At 49.1% G+C, this 27,931-nt stretch overlaps 1 protein-coding gene across 7 annotated transcripts in view; it reads left to right on the top strand.

The window, feature by feature from the left end:
* Window positions 1–27,931, top strand: part of ripor1 (RHO family interacting cell polarization regulator 1) — a 76,674-nt gene that overhangs the window by 24,675 nt on the left and 24,068 nt on the right. For 2 of the 7 annotated variants that reach the window (XM_088614058.1, XM_088614056.1), the window contains exon 2: window positions 26,525–26,651. In XM_088614058.1, the coding sequence (XP_088470184.1) occupies window positions 26,551–26,651 (101 nt within the window). In that variant the 5' untranslated portion in view covers window positions 26,525–26,550. Of the gene's footprint in view, window positions 1–3,943; window positions 4,119–16,528; window positions 16,692–21,457; window positions 21,706–24,543; window positions 26,122–26,524; window positions 26,652–27,931 lie in introns of those variants that run through there. The other 5 variants (XM_088614055.1, XM_088614054.1, XM_088614061.1 and 2 more) reach the window with 5 other exon arrangements.

The following is a 27,931-nucleotide window of genomic DNA, read 5'->3' as shown; positions in this document are numbered from 1 at the left end:
CTGGGTGGTAGTGCACGCTGTAGGGACTCCCTGTTCATAATCTCTGCATTCGCTTAGTTACCCTCTTTTTTTTTTTTTGGTGTGGCCAAAACAGTATCTCGCACAACCTCTTCATGCTGGTGCAGAAACACGTTGAGCCTGTGCATAATGGCTTCGTTCCAGATGCGTAACGGACAAGATTACAGAAGAATAAAGTTGCCCTCCTTGTTTGGCATACGAGATGGTAGTGAAGGTGGGCATTCCTCAGATGTCCAGCAGTGACGCCTCTGCAGCGCTGTTCCATTTATAGTCATACTCGCTGATGCACGCAGCCACTTGTGTTTCTCAAAGAGAGGAAAGGAAAAAAGAGAAAACACGACGTTGTGTTTTTTTTGTAACTGTTGGTGGTTTATTAGCCGTATAGCCCGATTCATTTAGAAAGAAATGATTTAAAATGGTGAAATACCCGATCATCGATGAGGAGAGACTACAGCGCCTGTAGCAGTTACTTTGAGTTATTAATAATAAGGATGCCATTCCGAATGTTAAAACCAGTGCGCTCATGACCACAGTTTTATCAGCCGAAGGATGACAATCTGAGGATATTTAAAACCAGGAGCTGGTCCTTAGATTTTAGGGGGTCTATATTGTTGTGTTTAGGGTGTTTGGACACCCCGTGTACTTCACTCACAGGGGTAAGTCTGGTCCAGACGTCACCCCCTGTACTATTTACACTGAAGTCACTGGTGTCAGGAGTTAAACTCAGCCATCTGTGATGATCTTTTAAGCAGATTGTGCTGCTGTTGCACAGAAGACAAAGCAGGGCACGCACGAAATGAACAATCAATAAAAAGTAAAAGAGCACTGCAGGTCAGGACACAATTCCTTGTGTTTATGCTGTATTGTGCGTTTCGTTTGTAAGGATCCCAGAGAGCTTTACATGCTGGTGGGAATCCACTTCATCCGCTCTTGAGTGAAGCACAGGAGCCCAGTAATAGCTTATTTTTTTACCCAGGCCCTTAGGATCTTTAATGACCCCAAGGTCAGGACCTGGGTTAAATGTCTCATCCAAAGGACGGTACCTCTAACAGTGTAGTGTCCCATACTGGGCCCTGGTTTGGCTTTTCTGAGCTAGAGGGAAGAGTACCACTTACTAGCCCCCTGACTAGCCCCCTCCTTGGAGGCCTCCCATCCCCGTACTGACCTGGGCCACAACTTGCTTGGCTTTTGAGAGCCCTGCTAACAAGCACAAGTGTCAGGCAAAAAAAAGAGTCAGTCGTCCCGGTGAAATGTGCCCCCAGACAGCACAGGCATGGTAAGCATCGCAGAAGTGAGAAGAAGACGAAGCACGGCCAACAGGTCTGTCGAGCAAACCAGAATTCATGAAATGTTCCCTGAATTGATTGTGGAACAAGTAATAGGTTTATTCCATGCTGAAAGGAGAAAAAAGAAAACGCAGCATTTCGGCCGTGGAGCCTTCTTCAGGTGTGAGTTGATTATGTTTGGTTATGATTTGTTCTCCATAGATGTAACTGGTTTACCTTTTAAACTCTGCCTGTCTGAAGATGGAGGGAATTGAGCCAGTTAAAGGGTACGTCTTCATAGCCTGGAGAGCACTTTATAGCCTCCTGTACTGTTTTGAAAGCCGCATGCGAAATCTGTCCTTTCTGGGACAAAGGAGCCCTGATTGGGTTTTGCATTGAACACATCCACCTCCTTGAACCAAGACCACGTACAGAGTCAAGCAAGCAAGTTTTCATTTTCACCTTCTGGCCTCTGTTTCCTCAGGAATACCTGTTCCTTTAGTGAGCCAGCCTGGGGGGTCACATGTTTGTGGACCATCAGGCTGATCTATAGCCAATACAAGAGGTATTTCCTTATGGATGGCTCACCCTGATGGTCACATTGTACAGGGCCTGGACAGCCTTTTCAGATATGTCTTCAGTTGTAATATTTGGAGATAATCACCCAACATGTCTCACACAGAGGGTGTATAAATGTATGCTTTTAACAGTCCCATTACTTTATCAGTGAGGCTGAGACTGTAATGCAGGTGACGCCCATGAGTGCTGATGGAAGTTTTGGGATTGAAATGAAATGCATAATAAACTCCAAGAATGAAAGGGTTAAGGATCAGTGCAGACTGCGGCAACTGTGCGTGGCCTTCCAGGGAATAATGCACTTCACGGGGAAAAAAATGTAAACACATATTCTGTGACGCTTCCACAAACTGTTTGTTTGGTGCTGACAGTGTAGGTGATTAGCCAGGATATTTTCTTGGAAATTTAGCTTATTGGAATGATCTCACCACCCTCATAATTACCTCATTGTCACAGAACTGGCTGCCAAGAAGAACAGGGAAAGCCAGGAGGAAGGGCTGTGTTTGTTGGTCTGCGGTGTTTGATGGTGGTTTTGATACTTAATCATTTTCAAGAAATGATGTGAGAGGGCCGCTGCCTGTCCGTTGTGATCCAGACAGTGATTTGGGAAGGAAGAGGATGGAGCTCAAACTCATTCCGTTCCACTAACTGCATGGGTCATGGGTCAGAGGTCATGGGTCATGGGCTGACTTTAACCATGACCTCCACCCCAGAGCTGGGGGACTAGTTTTGGCCATTCTCCCAGAAAAAGTAGGCTTCCAGTCCAGTATTTTTCTTCTCTCCAGTTAGCAAAACCCAAGTAGGTGCAATTGGGATTGGAGAGCAGTGTGTGTCTATTGATTACCCCTCTTCTGAAGGGGAGTAATGTCCAGGTGAAAGCACATTGAGAGCAAAGGATATTTCTTTACGCAGAGGTGGGTGGGAGTATGAAATTACCTGCCCACTCATGTTGTTGAAGCTGATACCCTCGCCTCTTTCAATAGACTGCTGGGTGAGATCCTTGATCAATCCTCTAATCAAGTTAGCTCCTTGTTAACTACTAAAATGTCAACTACTATTCATTTATTTGGCTGGCCACGTCTATCCAAAACATTTGTACCCATTTAGACCTTTTACTGGAGTAACTTGAGTGCAGCAGCTTGTTCCAGAGTACAAAGGCCATGCTCCAGTTTTTGCTGTGGCTCTTGTGTTCACTGTTTCTGTCCTTACAGAAAGCCAGACCTATTACAGCCATCCCTGCGAGCTTAGATGCCCAAAACCCGACACTTGGCATGCCCAGAGCCTAAACCTAATTCTCCGTTTTGCCTGGCTCAGGAGCACAAACCAGGCAGTGTGTCCCACTGCTGAGGTGAGCCACTGAAGACACAGGCCTCGTAGTCTTGAAGCTTTAATCATCTAAGCTTGTGAAAGAGGGATGAGCAGCTCTATATCGAGAGAATGAGAGAGGTGCTAATTATAAAGGCAAACTCGATAACTAGCAAGCAGGTGTTCCCAGGCCCTGGTCTGGACAGGAGTGCTCCAGATCACTCTTTCAGGAGAATGTCTTTAGTAGGCCTTCTTCAGCCTTTCAGGTCAGTTTCTTACTGACCAAAATCCAGATATTGGGCTCATTTTTATTCCTTGTGAGGGTTTAAGAGTTAAACATTTTTGCAATGAAAATTCCAGATGTCGGCGATGGACTTTCTTTATGTCACTTGGTTCTTCATTTTGTGGGTTTGGAGCACAGCTGTGTGTGGGGTGGAGATTGGTGGTCCCTGGAGCTGTTTTTGCTCTGCCCTTTGGCCAGCGCCGGACAGCCTTTGGGTGGGTTGGACCCTGTTTGTTTGCTGACCCAGTTCTGACCTCGCAGTGCGTTGTGCAGCGCCTGAGCAGCAGGCAGCAGCAGGGTATATATACAAAGCCTGCTATCTTGAGCACTCAGCCTCCATCCTTCCCTGTAGGAAATGCATTTTCCTTTCAGAAGCCGTTAAAAATAGAAGGTGCAATAGACACCATATTAAAACTCGTCCTCTCCTCTGACAGCCATTCTTTCCGTCAGTCATTGAAACGATCCTGTTCTTCTCATGCTGCATGAAGACAGACCTTCCGTTAGCTGTCCTGGAGGAAAATGAAAAGCCGCAGCTGTCCGCTCCTGTTGAAAATACTCCATTCTTCTTCCAGTGGCAGGGGAACCTCACATCCTCGTTTCCTCTGCTTGCGTTTGCAACATCTGTGAAAATCCAGCTGTTGACGTTTCTTCAGGGATCATGACAATTGCTTGTGAGGATGCACAATACACCCTGAGCTTGAATGCGCTGTTGCAGTGCCATGCTGTGCTTTTTGCAAATGTTGTAATTACTGTTTGCAGGCACAGAGCTGCGGAGCTCCATTGAGATTGATAAATGTGTTTTATGTCTGGCAAGTACGGTGTTTCCTCTTTTCTACCTGTTGCATGACCTGCCTTGTTCATCTGTGATCTCGCAAATAAATGAAGGCCAGTTTGAACAGTTGGAGCTGCCTTGTGCTCAGCCATAGAGAGGTGTGTGCAGCAGCTCCAGTTGTGCTATGCAGCGCAGACTCCTGCTGTTCAGCAGGGGTAGCCCAGTCTGCCTCCGAGCCTGGTAGGGAAGAGATCGCAGGGCCTGGAGTCTGTGCGTCCTCGCAAATGCTGTGTTTTTGGTTTTTGAGAGCGCTGTCAGGCCTGTGGTTCTTCTGACGTTATAGTGGTTAGTGCTGTGGCCAACTCAGATTCAGTTTAGGCTGTGGCCATCCATTCTGATTGCACAGCAAACCTGCCACCAGGCTTTGCTCATTCATATACATGAGCCTGGGCTGTGTTTATGGCTTCAGTCACGGTGTTCTCCACTCTCTGGAATTTGGGACAGGTTTCTGTCTTGCTCTGTGACTCTGGAGTTATGGTGCAAAGCTCCTATCAGGGCTGTAGGGTTTTCTGAGCTGGGTGCTAGCAGACTCTGAGTTACTGATGTGACCAGCTTTCCTTTAGGGATGGGTGCCAGTGTTGCTACTTTCCCCAGGTTTCAAGCTGTGCCTAATTTGCAACATAAGAGTGTAAGAGCCCATTAAGCCCATCTCCCTCGTTTGATTGTTTGGTAGGAAAGTGGATTGTAATTTTCCTTCAGCTGATGTTTGATGGACACTGGAGTTTGGGTTGCGACCACCTGTTCCAGACACCTACCGCTCTTTATGTAAAAGACATGTTTCGTTTTCTCTATCCTGGAAGACTTTCCTTTAAATGGTGGGAGATGACATTTTGCAGCTGAGTACTTTGTATTTTTCCACCCCGCCCTGGCCTGAGAGCGAAACACAGCATTAGAAAGCGATTCAGCCCTGTAAGTGACAGACCTACTTCAGTGCCCCAGATTTGTTTTGACCCAGAGGAAGCAGGAAAGAGGAAGTCACAACAGAGACCTCTGCGCTCTCCAATGTGCAGAGAGTGGCTCGGTGATCCAGGAAACTCAGGTCACCACCCAGCATGGTGTGGTGCTCTGTTCCATACCCTGTCCGCTGTCTGTGTACCCAGGTGGCTCTCTTCCCCTGTCAAGTGTATCATCTGGCCCCAGTGTGTACGTGGAGCCTGAAGCCAAGGTTAACAGTTTCCGCTGGGAGTTTTGTGCCCTGCTCTTCGGCGGTAATTACACATGTGATTCCCATTACTAAGCACAATTAAGCGGGTTAATAAGTGTTTGTTGCCGGGTGATTTCCTGTTGCGTGTTATGGCTGTAGTGTCTCTCTGGATGCTGTTGCCAGGTTTAATTACACCACTCAGTGCACTGTGATGGTGTCTCCGTATTCCCTTCTGAGGCGGGTTTGCTGGGGCTCAAGAGGGACGTCCCAATTCTGCCAATCACAGTCCCCAGGGAAGCTCCAGAAAAAGTTGGCTAACTCCTACCCTCCTTTTCGTCTCGATGTTTTTGACATCCCTGTCAAAAACGTCTGAGAGCTGTTTGCAGGTTCCTCTGTAATTTGGAGGGGTGTTTCTTGGTGCTGGCATTGTACTTTCCAAGCACTGACTGTAGCTCTTTGTGAGACTGCTGAAATGCCAGGCAGCCTGCTCACGAAGAGCAATCTTTGACATGCTGTCTATCCACATTGATTTGTTCTAAAAGCGCAACTTTCCATTGCCTTCATTGAGACCAATAAGATCCTTATTGCACTGCAGTAATTGGTCCATTTCGGGTTTTGAACCTGCTGCCTTTTAGCAGATACTGGGTTGCGTGTGCTTCAGTGAAACACGTGGCACTGCTGTTCCACAGGTGCAGGTTGCACAGGAGTTTGCTGCTAGTCGAACCTGGGGCGGCTCTGATTGCTATGCATCAGGAGAATCACAGGCGCTCTGCCAGTCATCTGCTCTCCTAGCCTGCCCGCCTCCCTGCGCCAGCTGTACCTTTTGTAATGCCAAGAGCAGATCGGTGCTGCCAGGCACTCAATGACATGGGCTCGCGCGGCCTGCCCCATCGCAGGCCCCTTCCTGGGCTCCCACAGCGCCGTGCGCCTCGTGCTGATGGCAAATTGGTACTCCTAAAGCCGCATGTCAGCAAAGGTGCTTTCGGGAAAAAAACAAAACAAGAAAAAACAAGAGGGGGGAAAAAACCCAAAGCAGATGGTGTCCTGGCTGGCGTTGTACAGCCTGTATTTATTTCACAAGTGCTTCCAGGCAGAGTGGCTGTTAAAGTGTTGGAGGAGGAGGTGGGACCCGGCGCCGGCTGTGCTGTGTGACTCACTCGCTCCGATACGGACTCGTGCTCCGGGGGGGGGGGCAGGGAAAGTAGTGCGTGGCCCAGGGACGCAAGCGAGAGTGCAGCCCCCCGACAGTAGGTGCCCGATCAGAACTCTCCTGGGGGGGCTGTTCAGTTTCGGTGCAGTTTTTTTTTTTTAGCCCCTGTAAAAGGAAAAGATCACAGATGGCAGGTTTCGAGGCAGGACGGGCATCCTCCCGAAATGGGCTCCACCTGGGGTTTTTCTTCAGCGCGCTCCGCTGGAGAAGTAGCCGCCGCGGGCCTCGGCAGTGGACTCCAGGGTAGAGGTGGCACCATTCAGTCCCCCCCTGAGCTATTTTTATCGCGCTCCGCCCTGTAATTTAAGTGAGAGTAAATTAAGTGAGAGTCAGGCTGCAGAGCTTGGTCCTCCTGCAGGGAGTCAAGCGGGCATCCTGCACAGGGCTGGGGGGGTGTGGGCGTTGGGCAATCATGGTTGACTCACAGGACCGACTGGTGTCAGATCGGGGCAGCGGGACAGTACCGGCAGATGCACTCGACAGCCTGCCAACTGCAGATGCCTGCCTGCAGACCCAGCGCAGAGCTCCCTTCCTCCCTCAGACCTCATTAGCGTCTGTGTGCGCCGTGCTGCAGGCTGTGCCAGCTGAGCTCGAACAAATACCCCAATGTTTTGGCAGCGCGGGCCTGTGAAATGCAGACCTCATCTCTCCATTTGCTTGTCCTTCACATGTTTCACGAGGTGTTAAAATGATCCGAGTGAAGGCACGGAGATCTTGGCAGGTCTCGGTACTTGTATGTTCTTTTTGTTTTGTTGTAGCGGTATAAACATCTACATGAAGCTTGTTTACTCAAGCAGGCTGCCCAGCACTTTGTCCTTTCAGATTCTGTGCTGTCTCCATAGGTAATGTCTGTTACATGTCAATGTTTTTGTTTGCTAGAAGAAAGTCACTGTTCTCACTGTCTGCTATATGATTTGCTCTCTCTTATGTAATTTACTGTAGTTACTGCCAGTTTGTTATTACAGTACATATAATTAGCACCGGTCTGGGAAACGGGCTAATTAGCTTATGAGTGGAGTGCAGTCTTACGGCAAAGCTTCAGAGTGCTTTGCACCACAATCAGAAATCAGAAAGGAGCTTTTCTAATTAGCACAGATTAGGGAATGATGGGAATGGCTCATTTTTTGCAATTGTGTTCTTCCACTGGTGCAAGGATTAAGAAAAAAAGCTTCAGAAAAAAACGATCCCTTTTCTCCTCTAATTTAGTTTGGTTCGTCAGCCAGCTATAAAATGAAAGCAAATGCAAAGTACAGTACAACCGAGTGCTGAGACTGAATTATAATCACGGAGTATGGAGCTTGCCAAGACATTCATCACGGCCTTCTCATTACCCTGTGAGCTTGAGTGAAGAGTCCACGTGGAAGAGAGCGAGACAGATTAGCTGGTGCAAAGATTTCATTTTTGTGTTTCCTTTTTTCAGAATTCAGTTTGGCGAATCCCAAGTAAGCATTGCTTACATACTCTTCTTTGACCTGCAGGAAAATATTCAGGTCTCATTTGAAGACAGGAAATTACTCAGTCCATTTAAAAAAAAAACAGCAGGACCAGCAGTTTCTGTAGCGCTTTCACAAATTAAAGTAAAACTGACATTTTATAAACTAAATAACTTAGTTTTGTCACATTAGTTCTATAAATCAGAGTTGGGTGGTCATCTTAAACAGTGTAAACTTGATTCAAGTATTCAAAATCCTCAAAGACCATGGCAATCCATCCAAAGGTCTCAGGAATCAACAGGATATATTGGAGAATACTAAGGGAGAGGGTATTTAAGATGGTATACAGGATGCATTTCTTTACACAAAGGGTGGTGGTAATGTGGATCAAGCTACCAAGACATGTAGTTAAAGCCAGTAGTGTTGCTTATTTTGTGAAACTGAACTATTTCGAGGTCGTGTCTAGTTCATAACCTTCCTTATGTTCTTAATCAGATTAGTTACTGAGTAGGTCTATCAGACATTGGCAGATAGGTCTTGGTGTATTTTTAAGTGTTGCACTTTACTGTTGCAGCCAGGGATAAAAAAAGCTCCAATGCTGTTGTAAAAAAAAATAAGCCTTGATAATCACAGAATCTTGCTTCCCCAGTATTTCTGGGGAAGAAGCCATTTGCACTGTACTGATCTTTTATTTTTATAGCTGTGGTACTTGGGAAGCCAGCCTTCTACTAGTAGAGTGGTTATGTAGCACCCAGGGTGTGACCCAGGGATTCTCTCCCTGTAGCTCTGGGCACAGGCGGGCACTGACAGCAGCCCAGATGTCAAGATCAGAAGTAAGGTATTCAATGCGCAGTCAGAAACGACATTCTTGGATGCGTCAGAGAAGCACGGTCTGTGTTTGTGCACGAGAAACTAAAAAAGCAAAGAGCCTAGAAACCTCATCACTTATAGCCTGAGAATGAGTGAGGCGGGCAGGTTCTGGGTGGCGGACGCTGGCAGTCCTCGCTGGTACAGTAGGCGCAGTGGCAACGTCTCTTCACTGGATGAGCAGAATATGAAAGTTCTGCGTTAGATTTGTTGACTTGGGTGCCTTTCAGCTTCACGGCCTCAGAGGAAACTGTAGAGGAGTGTGTGTGACTCGATGATAAAGCAGAAGGAATGATTGAGTGAAGGTTTCATGACGGGAGCTCATCCAGGGAAAAGCTGGGGCTCATGAAACATTCCTTATCTGTCTCTGCTGTGGAGGTTTTTGGTTTCAGTTCCCTTGAGAAAACCCCCAGGCATGAGAGCCGCACAGCACAGTATTGACAATTAGCTGCGGCCTTAATCCTGTTAGCTGCTCGCTGGACAACAGGCTGTTATGCAGAGAGCAAAGCTCTAATTGGACCAACAAGCATTCTTCTGGGATCGTTAAAAGCCCAGTGATATGTTAATTGAAAAGTGAAATAAGAAAGGATTCACTTTTTTTTTTGCGAGGGGAGGGTGGATTTTTACGAGCTCCTGTTGCTTAATGATGGACTCCAAAGCCTCTAATCGAGCAATTACTCGGGGATTAAGTGTTTTTCATTTTCTTAGAAAAGCTCCACTAACGGGTGGTAATTGCAGGCTGGCAGTGCCATCTTGCCTTCTCCTCCAGGGCCCCATGGCAGAGCCCGTGCATTCCCTCGGCGTTCCAGCTCTTGCTCCGGTCCCTGCGTGCCCGGGCTCGGGATAATTCACGTACCGGTGTCCGTGAAGCGGAACTTTTACAGGAAGGCCCGTCCCATGTATACTGCGTTTCTGCCGAGGCTGTAGACCAGTGCCTTTCAGGGTGTCTGGAAGTGAAAGTTCAGGAATATTTCCCACTGTCAGATCTGGAGGTGCGCAAGGCTGGGCTGCTTGTATGAGCCCTTCTGCTAGACACCTTTAACATAGTTGTGATACGTAAGTTGTGTTACGTCTGTGTGGATACAGCTGGTTCTAAGGTCTTTGAAGAAATAAGTGCCAAAGGACACTATGTAGGCTTATTGACGCCCAGAAAGGCTTTCGAATTTCCACAGAGCTGGCAGATAACTCCCTGCCCTGTTTCTCTGAGTGTAGATGGAGCAGAGGAAAGATGGGATCTGTTCTGCTTTTTACAGTGGTAATACAGGAGACGGGGAGGGCTGAGCCTCTTCAGTTAACTAGTGGTGTCATTATATAACCTCAGGAACAGTGATTACAAAAAATAAACGTATGATACTACAGCACAGAGCACCTAGCCCCTTTCGAGAGTAGCAGCGTGGAGCAGAATATTAACGAAAGCGAAACCTATCGGCGCCAAATCCATTTCCTCCTCCCATAGTTTGTTTTGCTGGACATTTAAGTCGGCGCAAAGCTCTGGCAGCTTCTGTTTACACATAAGCCTCTTATGTTCCAGCTGACGAAACGCTCAGAGGCCTGAAGTTCAGATTCCGGGGGAAGAGGTGTATTAGCTACAGTATGTGCAGTGGGAACTGTATCACCATCTGCAGCAGCCAGAGCACCTGGCAGTGAATTTGTGATCCGCATGGAAATAATTAGGTGAGGTGAAGGTGGATTGTAGGTGTGGGTTCAGTCACAAAACTAGATTCTTTCCAAGAAAACTGAACTCATGACATTTCAGGTGTGAACTTGTCACATCAAGCTGGCCCATTTTTTTTCTCTTGTCATGGTGAATCTTGTTGCACTAGAGGGTTCCATGGTGCAGAAACTGGGGCTGCGTGCTGTGTGGGTGCAGTGAGTTCAGGCCCGAGAACAGCAGGAAGCCGCGGAGAAGCAGGTTTTGCACTATTGTTTCCACTGAGAAGCCCACAATAGTCTCTCGAGAGGATCTCTGAAACAACCCACACGGCTTTGGTGCGCAAGAGTGGCATTTTAAAACCCGATCGATAAAAAAGATCCAACTCAGATATTGGCTGCAAACGTATAGAATCCGTGCAGAGCCAGGTGGGTCTTAAACATGAGTCTTTCCGACGGCTATCTGATCAATATTATAATGGCAGCTTTAAGCAGTCTGCAAAGACAACGTGTTTGCTCCACGCTAATAGCTCTTCGCCAGGAGTGGGCTCTTCTGTGTCTACTGTAGCAGAGAGGAGAGGGGGCTAGTTCTGTTCCATCTTCTGTCAAGCAGCAGTCAGAAATGGAGGCATGACATGCTTGAGAATTATTTACACCATTGTACTGTGGGGGAGGCCTGGTATTTTCGCCTTGTGTGCAGACATTCCACAGATTGATATTGTTGGAACCTTAGGCTCATAAGAGATATGAAGTCACAGATGGAATAATGCTCTCTTTGTATCTGTAGACCAGTAGGTTTATAAACCCTGGCTGTATATTGAATTAGGCTGTGCAGCGCTTGCAAGCAGGAGAAGAGACGTTAGTCTGCTCAAATGGCACCAGTGGAACAAAAAAGTTTTTTTACAACAGCAGTGATTGTGTAATTCGTTAGCTTTTGGGCATTGCCTGAGATCACAGCCCCTGCATGAACAGGTTTTGGGCTTGAACTTCCAGGCAAAGTTCTGTTTTTCTCTGGCCGCGGTCGTGGCCGGCGAGCAGGTGCTGCCGTGGGGATGAGAGAGGAGAGAGCCCTCCGGACAGCTGCTCCTTAATTCCCCCCTGGCTCTGGGAGCACAACGGGCTGCACAATCAGCTTCCTCGGCTTACCGTCCATCCCATTAGGAAGCCGAGCGGTGGCTGAACGCGGACGACCGCGGGTCTCCTGCGCGGGTCACCATAGCAACAGCGCCTTACCCACCGGCCCCTGTCCCTGTGGTTACTGCTCCTGCAGCCACAGTGTGCTCGTAGCAAAACTCCTGACTGCAGCGGCGGGGTCACCTGCTAAGCAGATTGGGCCAACAATGCATCAAAAGTAGTTCCTATCTTAATTGTAGGCTTAAGTCATTGGTTAGAGATTTCGATTTTTTGTGGCTTGTGCGGCATAGAACAGAGAAGTGAGTGTCTATCTTTGTCTTCTCTGTAGCTGTGTGATGTAATGAGCCTCACTCTTAACTTTCCAGTTGTTCTTTTAGCGAGGAGAGATCAGTTAGGTATTTCATTGATGAGCAGAAAACCTCCCCCCCACACACACACACACCAGTGTTTTGTGCTGATATGGCACTAGAGCTGCCGTTGAAATCGTTTTCATAGCCACAGGTGAGGCCCTCGGTTGTGCCCAAGCACTGCTGAAATAGGTTGATCGCTTTGCTGTCTCAGAACAGAAGTCTGATTCTGACTCGAGGATGTCCAGGGTTGAGGTGATTTAGTTGTGACAGTTCTGTTGTCCAGTCAGGAGACGTGCTGTAGCTCCAGTCAGTATTTTAAACCCAGGCAGTCTGCAAGGCAGGACTGGGGGAGTAGGTCAAGCTCGAGAGACGCTTTAAAAGCACAGTGGTGAGATGCAAATTGCAGCTGTGTGCCTCGGAAATGCAACCCAGCACACGCTGCAGTATTAGTGAGTGTAGCTGTATGCACAGTGTGTGCAGACATTGACCTGCAGGTGAATATTTTGCATAAACAACACTGCAAAGTGTGTCTGCTCATGAATACGTTCCCTGTTGGGTGATCGGCCACAAAGACAGAGCTGTTCAAGGCTGCTGACAATCCCCCAACGATCCTCCGTGTTAATTTAATTAAAATGAGAAAAATGGTGGAGCTTTATTCAGCGTCACGATTGTCTCCTTTCCCCTGCCTTGGCGCAGACCTGCGATTGTCAGTTTAATTTTGGAGTAATCTGGCAGGGCTGGTTTTAATGAGCCTCTGATGTCTGGGTGCACAATTTGGATTCGGGTCAGGAGAGCAGGGAAGAGAGTTCGATGGGGGAAAGGAGCACAATCTTCACGCTTGTTTCTGCCCTTGGCCGGCCGTCCACGAGCAGACACAGCTCAGAAGGACAGGCCGCGGGGGGGCTGTGGGAGTGACAGGAGAGACCAGGATGCCTTTTGTGAATGGGGGTGAAAGGAGGGGATCCTGTGAAGAAAGGGGAGTGGCTGAGGAGGAGGCGGGGCCTGGGCGAGAGTGGGGGGCGGGGCTTCTCAGCCTCCTGGAAGTTCTCAGGGTGTCGTTTCCCCCGATGGCGGCCTGTGTGCGCGTGTTGGATTGTACGTTTTTCCTGGAGCTTCAGGCTGTGGGGATGGAATCGTGGTAAGGGGCAGAGGAGGGGCGGCTGACCCCTTCTTCAGTTATTGGGGTTCGATCACTTCCTGTCTGGTCTCTCCTCTTCAGAGGGCACTTTCTCTCTCAGCTGAGCAACACATCCTTCCTTTTCCACGGCCACGCCGGAGGTCTGAGAGCACCTCCTAGAGAGAGCCGAGCTGCCGTGATGTGGCACGGAATAGAAACGGCTTCATGATTAATGGTCTGACTGCTTTTTCAGCCAAACTGTCAGGTAGAGTGCAGCCTGCCCTCGTAGGACTTGTACTGTAACATGAGCCTGTGTGCATCTGATCTATGTGATCTAATGTGAGGCCTGTCCATCCATTTTCCATCCGCTTCCCCTGATTCAGGCTCATGGGACACCGGAGCCTATCCCAGCAAGCAAAGGCACTGGGGGCGAAAGTCCGTTTGTGTGTTTCGATACAAAGGATAGAAATGCTGTTAATTACTCTTTGAAGGAGAAACGGTCCTGCTCTGGTCTGTCCTTAGATCACTGAGCTGTAATGTTCACCAGTAATATTTTTAGGGAAAATAGGAAGAAAACACTGCATTTAATGAGTTGTGCTTTCTTTTAAAAGAATGCCGTGTTAAACTGGCTGCAGAGCAAAGAGAAAGGGGAAAGAAAACATATGCAAGCCATTAATGATTAATTTGGAGAGCTGTAGCTGAGTTATGGCTGTGATAATGGCAGGGTAAACATATGGTAGGTAGTCTTGCATAGGCCCTGTGTTCCACGTGGTTCTTGGTGTTTGAGATGCGTTGTGCTGCCACCTAGTGGTAGGTTATCCGGACAGCTCGGAAGCTGTCTGAGCAAGCAGACCACTTCATTAGTATATCTGGGAAAGGCAAAACAAAAAGTTCATGTCCTTTCGTATTGCATCAGCTGATTGGAATTGAAATCTTAAGGTAATCTGTGTTATGCAGGCCTCTGTTTTCATGATACTCGAGTAGGGAGTGCAGACCTGCTTGGGGAGGCAGTGAGGCTCTTTGCATTTCTGACCACATGAAATGCAAACCACACCACTTAAAGGACCTGGCAGACAACCCATGCACCGTCTGCAAAAGATAGTTGGTGAGCAGCAGACTGCCTCCCTCTGCCTCCCTCTGCCTCCCTCCCGCCAGTAGGAGTACTGCAAGCAGCACAGCCCCGAGGAACAGCTGAGCTCACACTCACAATGCAGTGCGGCGGACCCCCGGTTCTGTCGGACCCCTGCGGTCTCTGGGTTTTCCTCCCGCCACGTTCTTGAATTCACAGGCTCATGTGCCTCAGCTGTTACCGGTTTTTGTTTTTACTGTGATTTCACCTCTTTTTTTTTTTAAACACTTGAATGGGGAGGGTGTTCTTACCATCAGCCCAGTGCAAATTGTCGAGCCCTCCTTCGGGTGTGTGAACATGAAACGGCACCCCCTGAGCTGAAGCAGAAAGAGGAGCTCTGAGCGTGTGCGAGGCACTGTCACCCCCGCCTGGGTCTGCTCAGCATAAACAAGACGCTTCCTAGGCGCTGTTTATTCAGCAATAAGGGAGCACATTCCTAGCTGGAGGAGTTCTGTGTGCTGAAGTGAAGTGGCTGGAAGTCATGTACTTGAACTGAGGTATTTGTGAAACCAAGGCCTGAGCTCAGGAGGTCTGAATAAGCAAGCAGGCCAGTTTCAGGAGCAAATAGTAGCAGTGTCTAAGGGCCCAGCTAGAGTGAACACCAGCAGACTCAGGGGTTCCTCAGGGGCAGGCTGGAGACATCTTGATATACAAGCATGGATGGCGACTTCCTGATTTCCTGTCGACCAAATAGTAACCCAGTAACCCTGTCTGTGGATGGTACTGCACTTGAGTTTCAATCAGAATTGAAGAACTTGGCAGTGATATTTGATCCAGGCTTGACGTTGGATACAGATGTGCAACATGTAGTCAAAACATCGTTCTTCCACCGGATTACGTCCTATGTTGCCACTAACTGTTGCTGTAAATCTTGTCAACACTTTTGGTTTTTTTTCTCGTATTGACTACTGTAACGCCCTACTCGCTGCTGGGTTATCTGTATCCACACTGAACAAACGACCGCATGACTCCTGACCAGGTCTAGTGCAAGTGATCACATAACTCCTGTCCTGAATTCCCCGCACTGGCTTCCTGTCAGGTTTTGTGTCGACTTCAAATCTCGATGCTCACCGACAAGGCTCTGCATGGTTTGGCACCTCAGTACCAGTCTGAGTTATTATTGTCCTACTCCCCGCCTCACAACCTTCATGTGCCTCACTCTGGTCTGCTGTCTGTCCACACTCTGTGTTTGACAGGGCCGTCTGCTGCTGCTCCCCAGAGCTCTAGAACTCAGTCCCCAAAGGTGCCAGAGAGAGACCCCTTCCCTGAGCTCCTTCAAATCTAGACCCAAACCTTTCTTACAAAGGCTTTTATTGAACTGGTTCTGTGTGCCCCTTGGCTTTCCCACTGTATTCCATGTCCCCTTCTACTGTCTCCTCTCAATGTGTTTTTGGTTCTTTTATTTTTGTGGTTCTAAAGGCACTATATAAAATGAAGTTTATTGTGATCTTGGTGTAACAGACACACAAATGAATTTTCACAATGCTTTTTGCTGATATGTAGGTGTTGAGGACTTGAATTGGATTTGTTAAGCGGATAAATCTGGACCTATAAGCTGTTCTCTCATAATGCCTGGTGTTTTCATCCTGAAGATAGCACACGGAGTTGGACTCAAGATAAGCTGTTGTGTATTTCTGTAAAAAACAGTCGAAACAGCTTTGGTTTAGGGGCACGCTGGTGGCGAGAGATGTGTGTTTCTGCGTGAAAGACCTCTTCCGAATCGCATTGAAACTGCTCTCTCTTCACCTTCCGAGGTGAGGGTGGGGCTGACACACTCGAGAAGGTCGCCTTCGAGATCGTGAAACCCCACCCTCGGCTGAGAGAACCCCGCAGGGGCGCGTGTCCGAAAGAGGGGGTCATGGGAAACTGCCCACGGGCCCTCCAGAAAACACCGAAGTCCTGCCGCATCTGTCTAAACATTCACCCGCCTGCTCTCCCCCGCAGGGGTCTGGAAAGATGAGCCGGGGAGGGGAGTTGTCAGGGAGTTAGTAATACTGTACATTTGCCCTTTTTTTTTCTCCTGCTGGCGTGTTGATGTATGCGGGAACTGGAGACGACGGGGTGTGTGGGAGGTGTTGGGGGTCCCCCGTCTCCGTTTCTGGCAGAGCCAGGAGGCCGCTGTGCGCCTGGCAGAGGGAGAGGCAGGAACGGTGATGTCAGGGCCGGGGAAACGCAGGGGAAACGGGAGGAGGAGACTCTCGAGCTGCGCGAGCCTCATTTCCTGGCAGCTCCGCCGCTCTCCCAGATGTTCCTCTCCTCCCCGTGGGGCAGCAATGAAGACGGGATTTGACGAAAAGTGAAGCTGAGGTTTCAGGAACTTTCTAATCGGAGGAGCTCTGGCAGGAAGCTATCTGCAAGGATGTACAGTAGATATGGAGGTACACATCTGCCTGTCATCTGCTATTTCTGCTTGGTTTCATGTATGGAGGACTAGGATGCCACAACAATCAAGGATGTGGACCTACACTCTGAAAAGCGCTTAGCTGAACATCTCTTTGTTCGGCTCTGATTTCTCGTTTTCTCGCATGTTGGTTTAAATGTTTGTTTCAGTGTCGGAGCAGCTGGTTTGGTTGTGAAATCTTTTATCTCTACTAGAACGGCGTGGACTTTAAAAAGCTTATCAGAAAGCGCAAGATGGCATCCCGTGTTTAAAGATTTCAGGCTGTGTTTGTGTTCGGTGATTCTGTTCAAGATCCTGTGAGTTTGCTGCCACAGCCTGTGGCCTCTGTTCCTCTGTTTGGTATCGTCTGGAAATACTTTGAATAATTATCCTCCGACTGCTTTCTCCTTCTGCGAGTGTTAGAGAAGAAGAGTGTGCTGAATGTGAGATGGAAGTCAGGTCCTGGGGTCTCGAAATCACACATAGAGGTACTGAACCCGTTTGCCCTCGTCCCCTGTCTGATCCTTTCGAACGGCAGGATCCCATGAGACTTGAATCAGCTGGATCCAAGACTCTGAGGTTGTTTGAGTTCTCATGACACAAGACACTCCTTCATCCCAGAGATAGTTTTAAAGAAAACTGAGCCACAGTTTCCTTAGTTCCTCCAGTCCCTCTTTCTTCAAACCAGCCAGCCAGCTCGTACCCTTTTCTGTGCTGGAGTGTGCTGTGAAATTGTGAATCACTCACAATTCACGTGAAGATATTCTGCTTGTGGTTAGTGTGTTTTGTCGCATTGTTGGCTGTATGTGGGAGTACATGGTTTATGTTTTATGTATGTGGCGTTTCCAGTTCTCTCTCTTTTGGGGTTTGAGGAGAAACAAAGCCCTCTTTGTGAGAGGCTGGGTTGCGGATTTGAATCTCATCTTCTAAGAAGCTGAGCAATTGCAAATGGGTTCCTAATCCAGCTCAGAATACAGAAGGGCTGTGAGGCACATTTCTCCTTCTTGTAATCTGTCAGCAGGGATGAGGCAACGAAATCTCTCATTTCACCTTTTCCTGACACACCCTCCCCCCTCCTCTCAGTCTGGCTATCTGTGGCTGGAGGTCAGCCCCTTTCTTCTGTAGGAGGGCAGGGCAGAGGTATCGAGAACACATTGACACTGATGGGCTGCATTCTGGGGCTAAATTCTCAAAAATATTTTCAGCTCTTTTGTTTGTGAATCAACTGCTAATGCTACAAAACCAAAAGAAGATTAACAGGACATCCTGGGGCTCTTACACTAGCATTCTGATTTATTTTTTGTTGGTCGTACCTTAACCAATTAATTGTGTTTTATGCTGCTCAGGAGTATAAACCTGAAAAATTGTGCATGGTTCTGATCCACAGAAAAAACCCCAGAAAGGCTTATGAAAGGTCCCAAGGCCACTCCTTCGCACGTTTCTGCTGCACGGCGCTTGTAACTGAGCTGCTTTTTCAAGGGGGGTGGAGGCCAGACGGCTTGGCCTCTCCGTGCTTGACAGCGGCCTTGAAGCCTTCAGCTTTTCAGGGCTTGGCCAGACACCAAATCAGTTATGTCATTAAATATTTCACTTGAACCAAAGAAGATATACTGCCTCCCGGGCGCTCACAATCTCCGGCAGCTCTCTGCCTCGGCAAGAGTTGAGAAACCATTTCTGGTTAATTGTGCGTGCTTTAATTCTAAATTTCTGTGTACCCCTGCTGTCCTGCGCTGGGATCAGGTCCAGGGAGGACTGGGATGGATGCTTCTTATTTAGTTGAGGTGCCTCCATAGCTCCTGGTGCTGGAGGACTGCTCTGTCAGCTGGGCCCTTAGTGAGTGCTGATTGATGCTTGTAACTGATCTGGTGGCTACTTTAGACTTGTCTTCTGCACTTGGTTCTTGGTTCCAAAAAATACATTATTTCCTAGAACTTCAATGAGCAGACCTTTCTGCAGTATGTCCTCAGCTTGCTAAGAATTTTCTCCCTTTTTAAACAGCTCTTAATAGGTGATGAATTGATGATGAACAGACACAGGTGGGCAAGCCAGTGAGCCAGCACTGTTCCTTCTGCGTAAGTCCTGCTGGTTATAGTTCAGCTGGCGCACCTGGATGGGGCAGCCCCGAAACGCACTAGCATTGTTACAAATCACAAACTGCATCCAGCTTTTAAAGAGCTGAAAGCAAATTTTGAAAGGGCCTCAAATAGAGAACTGAAATACACGAGCCTGTGACTAAGAACGGAGCTGGCTTGTAATCAGGCAGGCACAGGGGTTACCCAGACCCAGGACTGAGAGCCACCCTACTGCGGTATTTTTTACACCAAGGCCTGCGTGTTGAGAGAAAAGCCTAAACGAGTAAATGGATCAGTTGTGGGTGTCATTTCGCACTGGCGGTTAGATGAGAGGACAGGACCGAGAAGCACCGAGCTAACTAACCGGCCTTCCCTCTCGGGCTCTTGGTGCGAGAGTCTCCTCGGGCGGAGGGGGGGGTCGGGGGCAGGAAAGGGAATGGGCTTGGCCCGAGCTCAGAGAATAGGGGGAAGGCGCAGCCCCTCCCGGGACTGGCCCACAGGAAACGGAAGGCTTGTGCAGAGAGGAACAAGGAGGAGTGTGGAAGATGGGCTTAGGGCTTCATCTGCAGGTTGCCCTCATATAACCCCCCGACCCCCCTTTTCACCCCGCCAGAGGACGGTGCAGTATGCCCACTCCTCCTGGCTTTGGAGCTGATTCTAACTGGTCTCCCTGCAGTGACATCCTGACTTCTTCCAATCTGGTCCACTCCAGCAAGGAATGCTCTGTCGGTTGGTCTGGTTTGTTTGTTTTCCCCGACTAGGGACGTCTCTCCCGCAGGAGAGGAAAGTGATGGCTGCCTTTCTGACTCGGCACAACACATCGGTATCGGTGCTTCGATCTGGCTGGAAGTTTGCACCAGAGTACAAAGTGTGACACTCAAGATTTGCCTCTTGCAACTCTCTCTCTCTCTGTCCCGTGCCGTTACTGTGCTCACAGCTCTGGGCTTACCAAGTAGGAACCAGCCTTAGGGACCTGAGCTCTGTGTGGTGAAAAGGAGCAAGTGTAATATTTGCTGAGGGTGTAACATCTGTTTTTGTTCCTCTTTCTTCAACAATGTTATCAACAAAGTTGGGAGTCTAGCTGGTAACGAAAAGACAGTGTGTGAGCAAAACCGATTCTGAATGGGTGATATGAACTTGGTAGAATATCCAGCATGAGAATTGGAAAAATGTCATCTGTAATCTGCCAGCCCTATAAAGAGTCTGAATTGCATCAGAGCATTTCTGTAACTGCAGTCGGAGAAACAACTTGTAAGACACACCTGCATGGCGCTGTGGCGTTGTATCCTGTATCCAGTCTGCTTTCCTGATGAACACCTCTGCTGTGTCTGCGAACAGTGAAGAGCTGCCCGGCTCTGTTGGCTCTGCGCTCCTTCCTGGTTGTTTACCGAGACCAGCCTCTGCGGCTGTGCTCAGTGAAGACACATCTGTAGCCCATCCATTTCTTTTGTGTGTGTGTTTTGATGTAGTCCAGTGCACCCAGCCTGGCTGAGAAGGCGCAGGTTTCTTGTCTCGCTGGTGCTGAAGATAGGGCCGGGTGATATGGCCAAAAACATTATCACGATAAAACGTTTCATATCAGTCGATATCGATAATTATCCCGATAAATGTCAAATCATTATTTCTTTCAAGTTTAAAGGCAGATTTTTTCTCCTGAGTGAAAGCTGAAGGAACCAGACAGTTAATTGGTAAATTAAACAACTCTTTATTTTAAGAACACTTGCCAAACGGCAGAAACATTAAACAAATCCGTTAGCTGCCCGGTCTGCAACACGCACGCGGACTCGCACAGTATTTTGTGTGCATGCGCAAAGCGTAAACATATATATCGAACTTTTGTTAAAATTATATCGAGGAAAATTATATCGCGATAATTATCGTTATCGAATTATCGCCGGGCTCTAGCTGAAGACATGTCTTGACACAGGATCTCTTCTGTGTTAAGCAATTTTCAAAATGATACGCTACAGTATGTAAAGGCCCCGGGTTCAATAATGAAACCTGTGAAAGCAACGAAATGTCGCTGAGGTTACAAATACAGTGATCCCAGTCTTTGAACTAGAATGTCCGAGAATGCGCTCATCAATATATTCATTCTTCTCGTACTTCAACAGCTGTGAACGTGATTTGTCCGTGCTGTTGTGAAGATGCCTTGCGACGCTGCGTATTTCAGTGAGAGTGGCACTGGGGTCCACCAGCGCTCTGTGTTTTCTGCTAGTTTCACCCCAGGCCGCCTGGCGTGTCTGACAGCATCGTCACACGACACCCCAGCCCCCTCCCCCCTGAATCCTCCCCTGCCTGCGCTCGGAAGGAACGTGGAAAAGCATCTCCGCGGTACCAGGCCCCGACTATCCCCACAATGCCTGGAATGTGCGAGAGAGTGCCTGAAGGACAGAGCCGCCCTTCACCACCGGCTGCTGGGCGGCGGGATTGTTCTGCATTGTTTATTCCCGGACAGGTTGTTCTTCCCCCCCCTGCGTTAGCCGTGGGGGGGACTGAAAGCCCGGCGAGCAGCAGGGCTCGGCCCGGAGAGGACGAAAAGGCCTTTGCCGCCTCCGAACCTCGGGAGGGCGGTGGAAACTCGGGAAAGAGCTAAGCGTGCGACACAGGGTGTGCCATCCTCTTTCATGCGGCTTTGTGGGAAAACACTGGGATTGTTCTGGAAAAGCAACAGGGCAGCCGCTGAGCCGGGTGGGAGGGGGGCTGAACAACGTGACGTGTTGTTTCCGCGCGGGACACTTCGGAGTGCTGGCTGGGGGTGAATGGCATGGAAGGGGACAGAAACCTCCAGGATTTGTTTCCCAGTTCCCAGCAGCTGCGGCACAGATCGCTGAGTTGAATCTGTGGTGCTGGTCTTTCCAGAACACTGCAGGGTTACCAGACCTGTCGGAGACGAGCTACCCAGAGCGTGGCGGTTTTTGAGCTGGTGGACTGAACCAGGTCTGTTCTCTGGCTGCCCGTCGGCTTGGAATTGAATACATACTGCAATTTAGATTTAAAAAATGATGGCAGTGAAGGTTTTCAGAGTCATGGAGTTCAACTGCACTTGCCACTGGCTGCGGTGCTTCTGTACTGCTTTGGAGAGAGGGTACAGCACAAACGCACTTCTGTCTTTCAAAGTGTGGATGGGTTTTGTAAAACCTGTAGGCACCTATAATCTGTGATTAGAAGACGTTTCCAGGGAGGAAGCGAAATGTAATTGTGTCGTGAAGTCCAGGTGGTTTTCTACTAAAGAAAAATGCTGTTTTAAAAAATAGCGTTGGGAATCTTGTGGGATTTCCAGGTTTCCATACAATAATCAAAGGGAGTTATTCTAGTCTTCTTAACTGCTTCCAGTCAGTTCGGAAAAAACCTGTGATTGTCTAACTCGTGTGTCCTGGAAGCGATCCGGCAGTGACCGCCGTGTTAAGTCAATATTTGTGAATTAATGAGCTGGATTGTGTATTCGCCTTGCTTGTGCTCTGAACAGTGGATTCTGCAGGGACTCCAAGGAACTGCAGCCAAATAAATGCTTTGCTACTCGGCTCGTCATTTTAGAAGGCTGATCATCCTTTTTCTGTGATGGCTCCCTTAAAAAGAGAAGAAAGAGGAAGTGTCTGAAGCCCCCAGCGGGGCGTAATCTCTTGGTGCAGAGAGTTGTTGGCCCAGCTGTCTTCACTCTTCGCTTGCAGGCCCTGCCTGCTGTAGGAACTGAATGTGTTTGTTTTGCTGTGCTGTAGTCCGTTCCTTTGCTCCAGTCACTTCCAGCACATCCAGAACAGGGTCCCTCAATTCTTAATGACTGGAAATGACTGGAAGCAGTTAAGAAGACAGCCAGCAGCCATATCACCCTGCAACTCACAACTGGCAACCCACTGAAGCTCAGCAGGTGTGAGCCTGGTCAGTACCTGGATGGGAGACCTCCTGGGAAAAACCAAGGTTGCTGCTGGAAAAGGTGTTAGTGGGGCCAGCAGGGGGCGCTCACCCCCAGTATAGTGATGGGGACACTATACTGTAAACCGGCGCCGTCCTTCGGATGAGACGTAAAACCGAGGTCCTGACTCTCTGTGGTCATTAAAAATCCCAGGGCGTTTCTCGAAAAGAGTAGGGGTGTTACCCTGCCATCCTGGCCAAATTTCCCATTGGCCCTTACCAATCATGGCCTCCTAATAATCCCCCTCTATGAATTGGTTTCATCACTCTGTTCTCCTCCCCACTGAGAGCTGGTGTGTGGGGAGTGTACTGGCGCACTATGGCTGCTGTCGCATCAGCCAGGTGGGGCTGCACATTGGTGGCGGTGGTGGAGGGGATCCCCATTACCTGTGAAGCTCTTTGAGTGGAGTGTCCAGAAAAGTGCTATATAAGCAATTATTATTATTATAATTATTAACCCGACATTGGGAGAACAAGATCATTCTTGTTCTGTAATCCTACACAAAGAACAGGCAGCCCATCGATGCATAGCCCTGTAACAGAAGTGTATTTCTTGAAGTAACGTACGACGTGGTGAGCAGGTGGATACGCAGCTTGTGTAAAGTTAACGATTGAGCAAGTTCCCTTTTCCAGCTCGTCGGGGCTGGAATTGCGAAAGGAGGTTGCCCGCAGCGGGCGGCGGGTGCCCTCGGCTGGCCCCTGGCGGATCTCGCACTCACATGCCCGCCCCGCTTCTCCCTGGGGGCTGAGTCACCCGGCCCCACTCCTGGGCGCGTCAGCTGGGCCCTGCGGTGACCCCAGAGCAAGCCGCCTTGGAGACCGCCCCTCTCCCGGCCACCAGCAGAGGGCGCCCTGACCGGGGGCAGGGCCCAGCTGTTCTGCAGGGGGTGTGAGGTGGGGGAGGTCCCTCTCTCTTCAGCCAGTGTGGGGGGCCGTGGTAGGAGGCGCAAGGTCAGAAATGAGCTATTGGCAGGATTTACAGTGTGTTGGTTACCTTCATTGGAATATAGTGTCTCCATTCTCCTGTCATAAATTTGAAATGCTTATGCTGCATTTTTTGGGTCACGAAAAATGGGGCCCAGTCGCTTTTGAACCCTTCCCCTACTGCACTGCTGCTGGCCGGACCCTGGGGTTCCACCGGGTCGCCCCGAGCACAGCTGAGTGCTGAGGCGTTTAAAGTGGAGATGATTTTCCTCCCACCCGGAGGCAGTCAGTTTGTGCAGCGCTGGGGACAGACCCCCTCACAATGTGATGATGAAGGCAAGAGTAAAATAAGACCCCCGTGAGGAACTCCTTCACTTCCGAACTCGCACTGTGCACCTCGCCTGCCGGATCCAGCCCTCTCGGGTAACTCGGTGTAGCTGGGGGGCTCTTTCCAGCAACACGAACCACTGTCTTCCCGCAGTGTTCGGACAGTAAGCGCTCTGTTCCTGAATTCCTGCAGCGGCGACGTCGCTGTGGGCTTCGGGGGGGTGTTCTAACAATGGCCCCCAGTGTGTGCGCTGGAATGCTGTGAGTAAATTGAAAAGGGTCAGATGAACTGAGATGCCATGGTGCTAGTGCAGTTTATATAGCTTGGGAAAACAGGGTTCACATGTTGATTCTCAAGTCTAATAAAGCCATGGATGGTAACTAATGGCCCTTTTTTTTTGAAGAGGAAAACCTATTGCCTGTACACACTAGCGGTTTGTTAGCTGTATAGTGTGTTAAACTTCTCTGTTTTGGTTTCCCAGCCTTGAGCTGTCAGCTGTTTGTGTCTCCGCTCGGCTCTAAGCGGGAAGCATGGGGGAAGTCTGTGTTATTCCATGGTACTCTGTTCAAAGTCAGCTGCCGGGGCATGTGACTGTTTCCTGCATCTCTGCTTCCACGGGACGCCGTCACACAGGGTTCAGTCGACATTGTTATCAAACTGAAAGCATTTAACACATTGACTTGGCTGGAGCACTGAAGCATGCATGGCTTCTGTTTATGCAGCGAAGGAGAACCTGTTACTCTGTGCACAGAGGAAGAGGAGAAAGAAGGTGCTAAATCTGGAGTATTGATCCTTTCCGGCCTGAAAGCAGCAAAGCAGGGTAGCTCCTGGAAAAAGGAACTTGCAGAAGCACTAGCGAGACCTGTGTCCCGCCATCCGAAGGCTGAGGAACAGACCAGGAGCCCAGGAGTCGGACTGTAACCCTCACCCTGAGGGGCGATCAGCTGCTCCAGCTCGCACAGATTCTTACCTGACACACCGCACACTGGCTCCGACCCGCTGCACGAGGCTCGGCAGACACTGGCTCCGACCCGCTGCACGAGCCTCGGCAAACACTGGCTCCGACCCGCTGCACGAGCCTCGGCAGACACTGGCTCCGACCCGCTGCACGAGGCTCGGCAGACACTGGCTCCGACCCGCTGCACGAGGCTCGGCAGACACTGGCTCCGACCCGCTGCACGATCCTCGACAGACACTGGCTCCGACCCGCTGCACGAGCCTCGGCAGACACTGGCTCCGACCCGCTGCACGAGCCTCGGCAGACACTGGCTCCGACCCGCTGCACGAGCCTCGGCAGACACTGGCTCAGACCCGCTGCACGAGCCTCGGCAGACACTGGCTCAGACCCGCTGCACGAGCCTCGGCAGACACTGGCTCCGACCCAGTGCACGAGCCTCGGCAGACACTGGCTCCGACCCAGTGCACGAGCCTCGGCAGACACTGGCTCCGACCCGCTGCACGAGCCTTGGCAGACACTGGCCCCGACCCGCTGCACGAGCCTCGGCAGACACTGGCCCCGACCCAGTGCACGAGCCTCGGCAGACACTGGCTCATAAGTGGTTCTGTCAGTGAAGTGTTTCAGATTCACAGATTGTGAAGGATCTGCACTTAAGAGAGGCTTCATTCGGACAGTTTTGGAGGCTTTCAGAACCTGTTATGACTAATGTCTATTTATAGCTGGTCTGGGATTCTAAGCTTTTGTTTTGTTTTCTGAGGCTGTAAGAAAGGATTGTTGTTGAGAAACTCCCAAGAATATAGACAATATTTTAAAAATTAAGCAGAAATGTGGAGTAGCGGTTAGCAGTCTAAATGTCCAAACGGGGAGGTGGGGAGGTGGGGGGGCTCACAGGTTCAAATCCCAGGTGAGGTGCAGCTGTTGTACCCTTAAGTAAGGTGCTTCACTTTCATTCCTCCAGCAGACTGAGTACAGTACTGAGAAGTGGGAGCTTTCCAGCTCATCACAGCCAATGAGCAGTTGTTTTGAAAGGGCTTACTTGGTGAAATGAGATCTTCCCTTAAAGCAAGCTTATTATGCAGGAACGTCACTCAGAGGACTATGGAAGGGATCACTGGTGATTCATCTGTGCATTTCTGACAGCTCTGCTGTGTGGTTTCACAGCCTTTGGCAGGCCTCCTGTGCAGAAGAGGTATCGGCTTCATTGGGTTTGCTCCTGGCTATAGTCATCATACAGGTAGTGGACAAAAACATGGAAACACCTGAGTAAAAGGGGGACACCAAGGTTACTGAGAGCTAGGTCTTCCACACAGGTGTGGTTAATGCATTAAGTAGCATCCCAGCATACATAAGGTCACAGATGAAAATGCTGGGCAGGACTGGTGGTCTATAATTGTGACTGCTAGAAACGTCTTCATAAGGACCCATCTGTGAAAGTAATACAAATCTAGACTGTCACCAGTTGTTCTCTGTATGTGTTCAAGGTGGAAATGACCTGGTCAGAGGGCTGCTGTTTTGTGGAGTGGGTGACTGTAGGGAGGGAATGAGTCTCAGCTGCCTCTGGATCTTCCTGCTGTTGATCCCCGTTGGTGTTGGACTGCGGACCCATGATCTCTTGTCTGTCTTCTCCTGTCCCACAGGGAGTCCTTCCAGAGCTGTGTCCACGATGTCCCTCTCGGTGCGCCCATCCCGTCGCATCCTCTCCACCCCCATCACTAGGAGTCAGTCGTTTGCCGGAGTCAACTCCTCCCACGACAAGCCTTACAGGTCAGTGAGGGCTATCCAGCCCACTTCGCTTCACTATCTGTACACATGTAAACACACAATCCAGCCCACTTCGCTTCACTTTCTGTACACGCATGTAAACACACAATCCAGCCCACTTCACTTTCTATAATCACGTTGTTGATGTGAGCATCTCCACAAGGCCATTTGGTTTAGAATAGTGAATAGAATAGAAGTGCAAGAGTAAAAACGTTTGGAACATGTGATTAAAAACAAATGAGTTCTGATTTCAAGTCAGTTTGCATTTGCTTGACTGCAACACTTGTTATAAAGATTTGAGTAATCCTCCTTTACAGGTTCAGACGGTGTGTGCAGTGTCGTAGATTAAATTAAGACTTTCACCAAGGGTTCTTTGGGGTCCTTTCTTTTTACTGTTCTTGACACCGACAACCTTGTATTAAATTTCCTCTGAGTATGATATGTAGTGTAACTGATCCTGGGGTGAGGTGTGATTTCTGTGGTGACATCTCAGCTCTGAATCCCACAGTCTCACACGGGGGAGAATGAGGAAATGTGCACCTACAAGAATATAAGAATTCGGATGAAAAGCATATTCATTTTCTGGTGTTATTTGTTGTTGTATATATTGAGCTCTTAAAAGTAAAGTTCAATTCAGACTCTGCAGGAGAAAAAACAAAAACATTTGTTCTCATGCTGCTATAGCACAGACATTAACTTTGAGCGTCTGGAGTAAAGATGTGGGTATTTAAAACTAAGCCTACACCCTGACAGCAAGCCACACCTGACAGGAAGTCTACAGAGCCCACGCCATCCATTTCCTGTTAGCTGCTGTCTCTTTCTCCACGGTCGATGGCTTGAAAGCAGATGATGGAAAAGATCAGTCTGGTTTATTCTTAATAGCTCAGACACAGCCATGCTTTTCGATAAATGTACAGGAAGGAAGCTAGATTCACTCCCAACAACCCTGGAGGCTGGCTTAATTGAAACTTTGTTGGGAGAAAAATGTTTCTGTGTCGCTGGTCTTGTATTCTGCGGAAAGCTTTCTGATTTCAATCAAAAGAATGGGGGGTTCTGTTTCATTTCACTACTTGAAAAACTTCATGAGAACCAACATCATTTCTCTAGATTGAATGTTGTTTGTTTTTCATGTAATGTCACGTTTTAAAACTTGAGTAATGATTGAGAGCCATTTTCTGGTCCAATGGAAGGCAGAGACATAAGAAATAGAGAGCAGGAAACACTGGAGAGTGCAACTGGAGTGTCCTCCATCCGTGATGGGGAAAATTGGTATGCTGGTATTT

Source organism: Lepisosteus platostomus, chromosome 20 (assembly GCF_059453375.1).
Source record: "Lepisosteus platostomus isolate fLepPlt1 chromosome 20, fLepPlt1.hap1, whole genome shotgun sequence".
Lineage (NCBI taxonomy): Eukaryota > Metazoa > Chordata > Actinopteri > Semionotiformes > Lepisosteidae > Lepisosteus > Lepisosteus platostomus.
Note: the sequence above shows the minus strand (reverse complement) of the source record. Positions and strands in the feature narration are given on the sequence as shown.